The sequence below is a fragment of the Salvelinus alpinus genome, chromosome 24 (assembly GCF_045679555.1).
Source record: "Salvelinus alpinus chromosome 24, SLU_Salpinus.1, whole genome shotgun sequence".
NCBI lineage: Eukaryota > Metazoa > Chordata > Actinopteri > Salmoniformes > Salmonidae > Salvelinus > Salvelinus alpinus.
The window spans coordinates 27,645,155-27,659,239 of NC_092109.1; the positions used below are offsets into that span (position 1 = coordinate 27,645,155).

The window sequence follows — 14,085 nt, forward strand, 5'->3', positions numbered from 1 at the left end:
AATCCGACTGGTTGGTCAAAGGGGGCAGGGCAATCCTCACTCTCGCTTCTCTCTCTCTTCCTCTCTGCCTTCTCTACTGAGCCATTCCTTCCCTTTCTTTGTCTGTCTACTGAGGGGAGAAACGCCAGAGAAAACAGTGTTTGTAACAGAGAGGGGGCGAGAGAGAAAGAGGGAAAGAGAGGGGGGAGAGGGGAGGACAAGAGAGGAATGACAAGATGGAAGAATGGAATGGCAATACATACCTTATTTTCAGACAATAACCCCTTTCATGTCCTCACATCTGTGTCCTACCTGACAGTGGTTTCTCCTCCCTCTCTCCTGTGTGTGTGTGTGTGTGTGTGTGTGTGTGTGTGTGTGTGTGTGTGTGTGTGTGTGTGTGTGTGTGTGTGTGTGTGTGTGTGTGTGTGTGTGTGTGTGTGTGTGTGTGTGTGTGTGTGTGTGTGTGTGTGTGTGTGTGTGTGTGTGTGTGTGTGTGTGTGTGTGTGTGTGTGTGTGTGTGTGTGTGTGTGCCGGCTAGCAGAGGTAGTGGATGCCCGTTCTGTTTAACGGGACGTCAGGCTGAAGCTGAAGTGGGCTGCTGTCTCGCTCTCCCTGAGTGAGTGGCATCATCACACAGCTGGGACCAGAGAGACTGTCTCTCCCTCTCTCTCTCTCTCTCACAGCACTCAGCAGCAAGGTAAGACTCGAATGCTCCTTCTCCTCTCTCACATACACACACTGGCAGGGGGTCACAGTAAGAGACCAAGGTTGCCCCGGAGAGGGATATGCATTTCTCTGGTGACAGAGACACCGGTTACCATGGAGATATAGTCAGGTTTGAGGTCAGTGATTTCTCTGGTGACAGAGTGTCATGGATGGAGACACCAGTCTTCTTGGTGACAGAGACAGATGGAGGGCTGCAGACTGAAGCGACTGACTGACTGACTGTCCCTCTCGTTGTGCTGCTGGAGATACTAAAGATGAAATGTGGAGCCACCCCCTTCCTCCACCCTCCACTCACTCAGCTATACAGTACAGTTCTCCATTTGTCTTATGAAATGCCCATTCTCTCTCTCGCTGTCTCTCTCTGACTCTCCTTCTACTCCCTCTCTGTGCATTGGAAACATAATTCCTGCATGTGTGTGTTAGAGGTCATGTGTGAGACACAGCTTGGGGTAGAATAGTAGTGGGGGGGTACAGATAGAGGCATTTGTGGAGGAAATGGAATCATTATTGATTGCTATGGTGATCTCAGGCACCAGGCACGCAGCACTAGAGACACGCTGACCATTAACTCTGTATACTGTATTGTGTGTGTGATGTGAACTAGACAGAGATGAGATACACTACATGACCAAAAGTATGTGGACACCTGCTTGTCGAACATCTCATTCCAAAATCATGGGCATTAATATGGAGTTGGTCCCCTCCTGTGCTGCTATAACAGCCTCCACTCTTCTGGGAAGGCTTTCCACTAGATATTAGAACATTGCTGCGGGGACTTGCTTCCATTCAGCCACAAAAGCATTAGTGAGGTCGGGCACTGATGTTGGGTGATTAGGTCTGGCTCGCAGTCGGTGTTCCAATTCAACCCAAAGGTGTTCGATGGGGTTGAGGTCAAGGCTCTGTGCTGGCCAGTCAACTTCTTCCACACCAATCTCGACAAACCATTTATGTACGGACCTTGCTTTGTGCACAGAGGCATTATCATACTGAAACAGAAAAGGGCCTTCCCCAAACTGTTGCCACAAAGTTGGAAGCACGGAATCGTCTAGAATGTCATGGTATGCTGTAGCGTGAAGATTTCCCTTCACTGGAACTAAGGGGCCTAGCCCGAACCATGAAAAACAGCCCCAGACCATTATTTCTCCTCCACCATACTTTACAGTTGGCGCTATGCATTGGGGCAGGTAGCTTTCTCCTGGCATCTGCCAAACTCAGATTTGTCCATCGGACTGCCAGATGGTGAAGCGTGATTCATCACTCCAGAGAACGTGTTTCCACTGCTCCAGAGTCCAATGGCGGTGAGCTTTACACCACTCCAGCCGACGCTTGGCATTGCACATGGTGTTTTTGGTCTTGTGTAAGGCTGCTCGGCCATGGAAACCCGTTTGTGACCAACCTCCTTGATTTGGTCTTATGTAGCAAAATTTGAAATTGTGTTTTTTGCATTGGATAAAATCAGAGACACAGAGATACAAAATAGTTTATCATACACTGCATTTGAGGAACAATGGGAAAGTAATTCTGCTTCGAAAGTTGATAAATTTATAACCTCACTTTTGAGAAAAGGGCCTTTGAATATTTTGGTACATACTGGAGAGCTCTTCTTTGTTTACAAACATTCAGCATCGTTTACACCCTCTTAAGCTTTAGCCCCACCCATCTCTTTAAGGGTTGATCCGAGCGTTCTGTCCTAACAACAACAGTCTAACAATATTCCAGATACAAATGAGAGAACAGCTACCTGACCATTTTACTCGCCCTTGCAGAGCTGGTAAGGCTGTTTTTATGTTATTCAGAGCGTTGGTGACTGCAACTGTGCTACTGGCAGCAATTTACGCTTTTTTGCCAACGTTTACTGACACCGGCCATATTCAACGGGTGTTGAGCATTCGTAAATTCATCAGTTATTCTGCACTCTGGCACACTCAGATAAGAGTGCTCTGAAATCGGAGTAGATAGCCAGAGCAAATTTACCAGCTACGTCGATCAACAGTTGTCGCAGTGACAGTCTATTGAAATGGTTACTTGCATAGTGGTGTCTTTTGTTAAGACATGTAGCTAGCTTGCTAGGTCAACAATGAACCATAATCCCAATTGATGATGTTACTACCCTGCATTAATCTGCAGGTAGCTGACCAACCAGGTTCAATGTTAGCTAGCTAACATTAGGCTATAACTAGCAAAGCAAATGGCTCTGAGATACGAATAATAAGATCATACATGTAATGTTAGCTTGCGAGCCAGCCAGCTAATGTTAGCTAGCTAGCTAACAGTACACTAACTTGAAATGAAAACAACTTTCTGTCAAAATTAGAAATGTCTAATATCTGACAATGTAGCTAGCTAGACTATCTTACCCTTATACATCATGGATGGACGCCTCTCCCTGTCACAAATGTCACGGCTGCCCTTAGTTTGAAGATGTAATCCAGAGACAGTTGTTTTCCCCGTCTCCTTAGCTCTAATTCCACTGATTTCAAAACTTGGTCCTCCAGAAAGTGGAGAGCAACACTTATGCAGTTCTACTATGCAATACTTAAAAAAAAAAAAGCTGTGTTAGACAGGATTACCTACACATACTGATCAGCTCAAATAGACAGAAGTGTGTTATATGGCAGACCAATCTGAACTAATCTCTCGGCATGTCCAGCCCATTCATTATCTCAGCCAATCATGGCTAGCGGGAAGATTGTTGTCTTTTTCTGTGGCTAAACCAACTAGGCTCGTAATTGAACAATTTTATTCGTATTTACAGATGGCATACAAGTCTGTTATTAAGGCACATGAAAGTTCATATGTTCCAGAAGGCATTTCTGCCAAAAAACACATTTTGGTTAAAAAGAAAGTGAAGTAGTGAAACGCGTCACATTTCATGACGCTCCAGACAAACAGTTATTGTGCTGACGCTGTACTCCGTAGTGAGTGTTGCAACCGAGGACAGACAATTTTTACACGCTACGCTCTTCAGCACTGGGCGGTCCCATTCTGTGAGCTTGTGTGGCCTACCATTTCGCGGCTGAGCCGTTGTTGCTTCTAAAGGTTTCCACTTCACAATAACAGCACTTACAGTTGACCGGGGCAGCTTTAGCAGGGCAGACATTTGACGGACTGACTTGTTGGAAAGGTGGCATCCTATGACAGTGCCATGTTGAAAGTCACTGAGCTCTTTTGTAAGGCCATTCTACTGCCAATGTTTGTCTATGGAGAGTGCGTGGCTCTGTGCTCGATTTTATTCACCTGTTAGCAACAGGTGTGGCTGAAATAGTCGAAATCCACTAATTTGAAGGGGTGTCCACATACTTTTGTATATACACTGTATGAGCGGTCTATCTATCATGTATTTTGCATGAACAATACATTCTTTATTATTCTAAGTGTGTGTGTGTGTGTGTGTGTGCATTTGTTTGTGTGCATAATGTTTCTGTGCGAGACAATGCACAGTGCTGCATACTGGTATCTGTGTGAGAGAGGGTTAGTGTATGTGTGTATACCGTGTTTGCTGTATATTGAGAGCTACAGTAGATGAGTAAGCAAAAGTCTATTCTCTGCCTGTGGACACAAGGAGGATGTACAAATAGCTATTTTTCCCCTACACCCTATCACCCCCTGAATTAGAGAGATTTCCTGTGTGCTGACATACTATAATCCCTCTGCGGTCTCACACACACACACACACACACGCACACACACACGCACACGCGCACGTATACACACACGTGCACACACACACTCCATAGACAAACATTGGTGCAGCAGGTAGCCTAGTGGTTAGAGCATTGGGCCAGTAACCAAAAGGTTGCTGGATCGAATCCCTGAGCTGACAAGGTAAAAATATGTCGTTCTGCCCCTGAACAAGGCAGTTCCCCGGTAGCCCGTCATTGTAAATAAGAATTTGTTCTAAACTAACTTGCCTAGTTAAATGTAGGTTACATTTTTCTTTTTACATAAAAAAACACACACAGGGCTGATATCATGTTACCACTCTTGAAGCCCCTCTCACCTGTCCTCCTTTGTTGTCCTAATTCATTAATGGCACAAGCCTGGAGGCAGACATGTACCTGTAGATTTACTAGATCTGACATACATTATGGTGAAGCATGCATCCATGTAGCATAGATCTCTAGAAGTGCTAGATTATTGGATATGTAACTTGGAAGAACACTATAGAATCAAGATATTATAATGCATAGTTGCAGCCCTCACAAACATCTCTGACCATATATTTGCTAACTTTGTCTCATAAAATGTTCTGAATTCTTGTTCTACCTAAAGTCTATATCGCTTTGGTCAATTCGACGGTAACGGAATTACACTTTGACTCAGATCTTTCACTTTAAAATATATGTCAAACAAAAACCATTGATTTCAGAGTTTAACAAACCATACAACTCTATGCACAAGGGCTACTTTGAGCAGTCCCCCCCCCCCCCCCCCCCCATCCATAACCCCTGTTTGAAAGAGCGATTGTCCATTCATCAGAATGAAGTGCACAGAGGATGGGGGAGGGGTGTGGCTGATTGAGTGACCAGACAAGTGAAGGAGCAGTGGAGAGGGAAAGAAGGAATTAGTGTTTCTGGCTGCTTTACACAACGAGTACAATGTGTGTTTACTCTGATTCACTGAGTCACAGGCCAGTCCCCTGGGTCAGGATATTAGGTTTTACTGAAAATAAGGCGGCATGTTTACCTCAATTTGACTTGATTCCAAACACACATTCGCAAACACACACACGCATGCAAGCATACGCACACACTCGCACACACAATTGTATTAATTGAGCAGATCCTATGGATGGGCAGCGCTTGAAGTTATTTATTCAGTGTATAAGAAAAGTAGTGAAACCATAACAGGCGAAACTGGCGTTTCAGTTTAGCATCATAGTATCTAGGGATAAGAGAGAAGGATGAGGATTAAGAGAGAGAAAGTAGAGACTCATTCAAAGGTAGGTCAGACATGGGCATGGCCACACACAGCTGGCTGGCCTTGTTTTCCCTTGTCACTGCAACTACTGTACCAAACAGCTGAATGGAATGGAGCTGGTTTGCAAACCACAATTTATTACAGAGAGATAATTTAGGGCATGTAATAACTTGCAATGTACAGCTGTCCATATGGAACATATAAGAGGTGTCTTTCCTTATGTGCATGTGGGTTTGGATTGTACTTTAGTACAGAGTAGTATTATCATTATTATAAACATAATAACATCATAGAGCTTCAATGCCATACAACACTCCTTCCGTGGCCTCCAACTGCTCTTAAATGCAAGTAAAATTAAATGCATGCTCTTCAACCGATCGCTGCCTGCACCCGCCCGCCCGTCTAGCATCACTACCCTGCACGGTTCTGACTTAGAATATGTGGACAACTACAAATACCTAGGTGTTTGGTTAGACTGTAAACTCTCCTTCCAGACTCACATTAAGCATCTCCAATCCAAAATTAAATCAGGAATCGGCTTTCTATTTCGCAACAAAGCATCCTTCACTCATGCTGCCGAACATACCCTCATAAAACTGACTATCCTACTGATCCTTGACTTCGGCGATGTCATTTACAAAATAGCCTCCAACACTCTACTCAGCAAATCGGATGTAGTCTATCACAGTGCCATCCGTTTTGTCACCAAAGCCCCATATACTACCCACCACTGCGACCTGTATGCTCTCGTTGGCTGGCCCTTGCTTCATATTCGTCACTAAAACTCACTGGCTCCAGGTCATCTATAAGTCTTTGCTAGGTTAAGCCCCACCTTATCTCAGCTCACTGGTCACCATAGCAGCACCCACCCGTAGCACGCGCTCCAGCAGGTATATTTCACTGGTCACCCCCAAAGCCAACTTCTCCTTTGGTCGCATTTCCTTCCAGTTCTCTGCTGCCAATGACTGGAACGAATTGCAAAAATCACTGAAGCTGAAGACTTATATCTCCCTCTCTAACTTTAAGCATCAGCTGTCAGAGCAGCTTACCGATCATTGCACCTGTACATAGCCCATCTGTAAATAGCCCACCCAAATACCTCATCCCCATATTGTTATTTATTTTGCTCCTTTGCACCCCAGTATCTCTTCTTGCACATGCATCTTCTGCACATCTCCAGTGTTTAATTGCTAAATTGTAATTATTTCACCACTATGGCCTATTTATTGCCTTACCTTCATAATCTTACTACATTTGCACACACTGTATATTGACTTTTCTATTGTGTTATTGACTGTACGTTTCTTTATCCCATGTGTAACTCTGTGTTTGTGTCGCACTGCTTTGCTCTATCTTGGCCAGGTCGCAGTTGTAAATGAGAACTTGTTATCAACTGGCCTACCTGGTTAAATAAAGGTGAAATAAAAATAAGATTTTAAAAATGGGAAAGTCCTTTTTCACTGTCAGATAAAGTACATTCATACACACACACGTTCTCCATTTCTGTTGCTGTCTCACCCATGCATATTCCATCTATAAATTGCTAATCAGCTCTGCCCCCTTTTCTCTCTCCCTCCCTGCTATCTCTGTGGCCTTCTTTATGCTCAGACTAGAATGGTTGGAGACTAAAGCGGTTGCTATGATCCGTCCTCTTCAGAGAACCAGGCAGGCAGGCCTTTATCAGTGGATGGCCACAGGCTGCAGTTGCTGCTGGGAGTTGGTGATCAGAGAGGGGCTGGATGCAGGGTGCAGGTCTGGTTGACTGGTGATAAACTGCCTGCCTGCTCACCCCAAACAAACTACTGTTCCAGCAGATTAGGAGGCAGACACGGAGAGAAAGTGAAACAGAAAAGGAGAGAGGAGAGGATAGTGTTGTGTGTGTGTAGCTGCAATGCATTTCTTTGTTGTTATTTAAGTAAAGCTGATCTTGGACCAGTGCCTAAAGGTAAGTAGGCGTGTGGGCGATAGCAGTTATAATGTGTACCATTGTAGGGAGTTGTAGTGCAGTGTTGGAGGTGCATTAACATGTACAGTGGTGTAAATTACTTAAGTAAAATTACTTTTACTTAAGTATATTTTTGGGGTATCTATACTTTACATTATGTAAGCGGACCAAGTACCTTGAGGTTGCTCTAAAGCGGAAAGGTGGAATAAACGAGTCAGGAACAGGTTTTCTTAATTGAACAAAGTTCTTTATTGAGGTATTTCTTTCTTCTTAAACACTCCAACACAATCAAGGATTATCTTCCAATGAAAACACAAATCTTCTTTACAAGAACAAGGAATATAAGGAGAGTATCTTTAAACAATAACACAAATCATGGGTGCGTCACCGCCTTAACGATCCGTCCATGGAGAGGTCCCTTCGGGTGGTGGTCCGGATCCGTGGTGACCATTCCCAAGAGGTAGTTTGTCCCGTTCGTCTCCCTTCCGAAAGGTACGTCCTCTCCCTTGGAGAAGCAAACACTCTTTTCTTTCTCCCCCCCTGCCGGTTCCCTCCTCTCTCTTGTAGGGGAAAGGGAATAGCTCATTAGTACCATCAGCTGTGCTTAATTGCCTCTGATCACCTTGACTCATATGCCGGGCTGTAGGAGCAGCCTGCCCTCTGGTGGTCCTTCCACATACCTCCCCCCTCAGGACCGGACTGGAGGGTCGGGCACCAGACGCACTGTCTTGGTCACGTCGGGCCAGCGCGTCCGCATTCCCGTTCCTCGATCCAGCCCTGTGGAAGACATGGAAAGAGAACGGTTGTAAAGCAAGAAACCATCTGGCTATTCTGTTGTTATTGTTTCTCTTACCGGCCATCCACGTGAGCGGAGCATGGTCAGTAACGAGGGCAAACCTACGCCCGAGTAGGTAGTACCGGAGATAATCGAGGGCCCACTTAATGGCTAGGGCCTCTTTCTCTACGGTAGCATATCTCTGTTCCTGATCACTGAGCTTCCTACTTATAAAGAGAATAGGACTCTCTGCTTCGCCTTCACCCTACGCTAAGATGGCGCCAAGCCCCGTATCTGAGGCGTCTACCTGCACAATGAACTCTTGGGAGAAGTCAGGAGCCTGCAGGATGGGATCAGAGCACATGCTATCTTTTAGCAACTGGAAGGCGTCTTCCGTCTCGTCCTTCCACACTAACCGGTTTGGCAGGTTTTTCTTGATGAGGTTTGTGAGGGGGTTGGCAATGGTTGCATATCCAGGGATGAAACGGCGATAATATCCCGTTATCCCCAAGAAGGCCCAGACGTCCCGCTTTGTCTGGGGCCGAGGTCAGTCTCGAATGGCCCTGGTCTTTTCTGCCTGTGGGCGTATTTTTCCTTTCCCCACGGTGTATCCCAGGTGTTCCGCTTCGGACAGACCCAGGCAGAGTTTTTTGGGATTGGCAGTCAGCCCTGTACCCTCCAGGCTCATGAGCACCGCCCGTAGTCACAGGAGGTGGCTATCCCAGTCCTCGCTGTGGATGACCACATCGTCTATGCACGCCGCCACGTACTATTGATGGGGTTGTAGAATGGCATCCATGAGGCGTTGGAAAGTTGCTGCAGCCCCACGCAATCCGAAGGGCATCCTCACATACTGAAAAAGCCCCTCCGGTGTGGCGAAGGCAGTCTTTGGGCTGTCCTCGGTAGCCACCGGCACTTGCCAATATCCCTTCGTCAAATCCAGGATGGTGATGAACTTGGCTTTCCTAAGCGCTCCAGGAGTTTATCCACGTGGGGCATGGGATACGTGTCGACCCTAGAGATGGCGTTTACACCTCTAAAGTCGTTGCAGAGCCTCATACTACCGTCGGGTTTGGGGACCAGAACTATGGGACTGGACCACTCACTCGTAGATGGCTCAATCACCCTCATCATCAGCATCTCCCTTATCTCGTTCTTTGCGATGACTCGGCGTTCCTCAGGAATCCTGTAAGGCTTAATATGCACCTTCTTTCCGGGTTCAGTGTGGATATGATGAAACAGGACATCTGTTTGTCCTGGAAAGGGTGAGAATACCCTGCCGAATTGCATAATCAGCTTGTCTAGTTGTCTCGACTGCTCCGGCAGGAGAGTTCGACCGGCACACCTGTAGCAGGGCCTCCTCTTTTTCCTTGTCCTCCACGGCCATCAAAGTCACACCATCCTCTCTCCCATGGTACTTCTTCAGCAGGTTGATATGATAGAGTTGGACCTTCTTCCTCCTGTCCGGTTGCTTGATGAGGTAATTGACCGGTGAGACCCTTTCCGTTACCTCATAGGGCCCCCTCCACTGCTCCAGCAAGTGGTGTTCGGCCATGGGCACGAGTACCATCACTTTCTCTCCCACTGTGAACACCCTGGGTGTCGCTTGACTTATCGTAGACCCGTCCTTGAGTCCGTTGCACCTTCTCCATATGATCCTTTACTATGGGCCAGACTGCCGACATGTAACATGTTCTATCGTCAACCGGAACAGGCATGGTTCGGCCTCCCAGGTCTCCTTGGCTAGGATCCCTCGACATGGCCTGCCATAGAGCAATTAGAATGGGGAGAACCCAGTGGATGCCTGGGGAACTTCTCGCAGGGCAAACATTAAGTGGGGCAGAAGCATGTCCCAGTTTTTCCCGTCTCTGGACACCACTCTTCTCAACATGCTTTTAATCGTTTTGTTCAGGCGTTCGCACAAACCGTCTGTCTGCGGGTGGAATATGCTTGTGTGTATCTGTTGAACCTGGTATAACCGACACAAGTCCTTCATCAACCAGGACATGAACGGGGTTCCCTGGTCGGTTAGGATCGTATTGGGAAGGCCCACCTGGGAGAAACGCATAAACAATTCCTTGGCAATTCCCTTTGACGACATGTTGCGAAGGAGTATGGCCTCTGGGAACTTGGTAGCGTGATCTACGACCACCAGGATGTACTCATGTCCTCTGGTGGAATTTCGGGAGGGGGGAAGGATTACGCAGGTGTGGCCCGTACGCTGACATTGATCACACGTCCTACAATATCTGGCCACATCTCGGGTGACACGGAGCCAATAGAACCTCTGCATGATTCTGTTGATCATTTTGTCCCATGTCAGGTGTCCTCCTAGGTCTAGGCACCATTAGTCATTCCTGTTTCCCCCCCCTTTGTTGCACGACCCAATACAAGAGGCCCCTCCTGATTGCATAGTAGGGAAGAGAGGGCTCACCTGATCCGTCGACATTCCTCCCGTCGATCACCTTCACCTCCCTCATGGCATCCCGTAGGTCTGGGTCTCTATGCTGAGAGGTACCAAACTATCCCTTTAATTCTTGGGGCAGGTCGACCTCGGTAGAGGGGTGTGGAGGTTGTTCCCCATCCCCGTCGGGGGTGCCGGTGGAAAATCATTTCTATGTTCCTTCCTTTGATGGGGCTTCAAATATACCCCTTAGCCTCTGGTGGCTCCTTCCTTCGTTGTGTATAACCCTTCGCAGGTGTCTTCATCGGAGGTTTCCTGGAAAAGCTGTCGGAGGCATTGTGTCTGTATTTATTCCTCTGCTCCAGAGGACGAGGCTAAGGCTAGGTTTCCTTGTAGGACTACCACTTCAGGCTTGGACTTGGTTTTGTTCTTTCTCTGCATTCCTGCCCCCCTGCGGTGGCCCGGCTCTTGGAGTGTGATAGGAAGACCTGATCCCCTTTGTCCGGTGCGTAACGTCACCTGCCGAAGCTCCTTATATAGGGGACAGTCTCTCCCGATCAATAATGGAACCTTCAGCTGGGGTACTTTCCCTGCCCTGACTGTACACCTTCCCTTTTGGGTGAGAATGGACAGACTCACGGTGGGGTAATAGTGGGTGTCTCCATGGATACAGGACACGGCTACTTTGTCTGGTAGCAGTGTTGCTATGGTCACCTGCTCCTCCACTAACGTAACCATACTTCCCAAGTCGAGAATGGCTACCACGTCTCGTCCTTCTATTCGAACCGGAATCTCTGGGGCTGGGGCTATTTCTGCTAACCAACAGGGGTAATCCTGCCCTCTCGGACCAGGATGCGCAGGGACGGCCAGCGCTGACTCAGTGGCCATGGACTCGTCCTTTCTGGGACATTGTGGGTCGTAATGTTCCGGAGACTGGCATTTATAGCACCGACCCTGTTGTGTGACTTCTCCCTCTTCCGAAGTGGGTTTGGTTGTTTTGGTGGCGGACATGCCGGGGTTAGTCGGGGAACGGGCCTGGCAGAGTCCTTCCGGTCCTCTTCGTCCCCTTTTAACAGCTCCCATGTAGATTGGTACGTTTCCACATCCTGGGCTATGTCGTCGGCTGACGACGGGTTAGCTTGGTCCTTCCACAATTACTATTTATATTTTCGACTACTTTTACTTTTACTTCGCTACATTCCTAAAGAAAATTATGTACTTTCTACTCCATGCATTTTCCCTGACACGCAAAAGTACTCGTTACATTTTGAATGCTCGTTACATTTTTTATGCTTTTCACGCACTTATCAAGACAACACCCCTGGTCATTCTTACTGCCTTTGATCTGGCGGACTCAATAAACACAAATTATTTGTTTGTAAATTATGCGTATTGGAGTTTGCCGCTGGCTATCTGTAAAAAAAAATTAAAAAGAAAATCGTACCGTCTGGTTTTTGAAATTTGAAATGATTTATACTTTTACTTTTGATACTTAAGTATATTTAAAACCAAATACATTTAGACTTTTACTCAATTAGTATTTTATAGGGTTGCTTTCACTTTTTTATTAAGGTATCTTTACTTTTACTCAAGTATGACAATCGGGTGCTTTCCCACCATTGACAGTGTAGAGCCCTCAAACTCAACTCTGGACCTCGAAGCCAGTTGCACTGCATTTTTCCATTGTTCCCCTCTAATCAGGGACTGCTTTAAACCTGGGACACCAGGTGTATGCAATTAAATATTAGGTAGAACAGAAAACCAGCAGGCTCCGGACCTCGTAGGGTAAGAGTTGAGTACCCCTGGTGTAGAGACTCTGTACAGAGACTGTGAATGTCAAGCATGATGTGGCTAGTGGTTGATTTCTACATGTTGTTTTTGTGGTTTAGAAACTGAACATTATTTTGTAGTTTAGCAACTGAACACTGAACAGTCTCTCACCCTTTCTCTCTCTCTCTCTAGGTTGTGAATTAGAGTTAGTAAAATAAAGACAGACAGGTTGTGTAACCCTCAGTTTTATAGTGGAGGGCTTTACAGACACAGACCAAGTGTGGGGGGTATTTCTACCTCTGTGTACAGTACATTTTATTCATTTAGCAGACACTCTTATCCAGAGCATCTTACAGTTAGTATATTCATCTTAAGATAGCTAGGTGAGACAACCACATACCACATATCACAGCTAGTAAGTACATTTTTTCTCAATAAAGTCAGTGCTAGTAGGAAAAAACAATTGTACGTTTTTGTTTATTTTACAGTTGTTTTTTTACTGTTTGTATCCATGGCAACCATTCGTCTTGCTTGTATACTAAAGTGTGTGTTCATGTATGTTTTCTCATGTTCTATCTTAACCCATTATTATGTAGATTCATTGCTGTGTTTATAGATACACTATTTCCAATTATTAACTTCTGAAAATCTGTTCCCTGAAGTTCCTAAAGCAGTTGTGTGGGTGTATATTATGTATGCATGGTGTGTGTTAAGTGTGTGCTTGTCCTTTCCCAGGCTGGATGTATCACCCAGCAGAGCAGTATTCTGACCGTAACACCAGGGACTCCTACCCTGCTGGAGGACCTTCCAGAGGAACATGGGCCCGCGTCAACAGTCGCCCCTGGGGCGCTCCAAATAGGTGAGCTCTCTTCTTGCACCACTGCCTACTGACCCAATCACAACCCTTCTTCCTGTTCTGTAGTCTGTGCTGAGCCAATGGTAACCCTCCTTTCTCTACTGTAGGTTCAATGGAGGAATCAACCAATCTCACCACCTAAACAAGATTTATTCAGACAGGTGAGTGAAACATCTCAATCGTTCAGATCTTACATTGTGTGTAGAAAGTCCACAGTCACCTTAATGTAGTGATTCCTTCTTTCTCTCTGGAACATAGGGGGGGCAGGCCACCCTTCCATGCCCAGGGAAGGGGCCCTCAGCAGGACCAGAGATTAGCACCACGACCCTGGGACCAGAAGGACCAGGCTTATGAGACCCATGGCTGGCACCAGGACTCTCCACGGTCATTTCACAACCATGGTCGCAACCAAGGGGGCTACCAAGCAGGACCTGAGGTACCCTTCACCAGCTGGGACTCCTACAAAAACCAGCCTACCAGGGTGAGATGGGAAGAGGGCAGCACGCTATAAATACTGTACATAACTCTTTTTATAAACTGGGCGATTCGAGCCCTGAATGCTGATTGGCTGACAGCCGTTGTATATCAGACCACATACCACCGGTATGACAAAACATGTATTTTTACTGCTCTAATTAGACTACCGTTCAAAAGTTTGGGGTCACTTCGAAATGTCCTTGTTTTCTATTAAAACATACATGAAATGAGTT

The 14,085-nt window shown here is 46.4% G+C and overlaps 1 protein-coding gene across 6 annotated transcripts in view; it reads left to right on the forward strand.

The window, feature by feature from the left end:
* LOC139552463 (lysine-specific demethylase 6B-like) overlaps positions 1 to 14,085 on the forward strand; it is a 38,004-nt gene that overhangs the window by 8,931 nt on the left and 14,988 nt on the right. Inside the window, exons 1-5 of one of the 6 annotated variants that reach the window (XM_071364227.1) lie at positions 6,993 to 7,041; positions 7,234 to 7,377; positions 13,255 to 13,378; positions 13,483 to 13,536; positions 13,634 to 13,856. In XM_071364227.1, coding sequence (XP_071220328.1) covers positions 7,365 to 7,377; positions 13,255 to 13,378; positions 13,483 to 13,536; positions 13,634 to 13,856 — 414 coding nt within the window. In that variant the 5' untranslated portion in view covers positions 6,993 to 7,041; positions 7,234 to 7,364. Of the gene's footprint in view, positions 1 to 517; positions 677 to 2,405; positions 2,477 to 6,992; positions 7,042 to 7,233; positions 7,378 to 7,420; positions 7,571 to 13,254; positions 13,379 to 13,482; positions 13,537 to 13,633; positions 13,857 to 14,085 lie in introns of those variants that run through there. The other 5 variants (XM_071364228.1, XM_071364229.1, XM_071364225.1 and 2 more) reach the window with 5 other exon arrangements.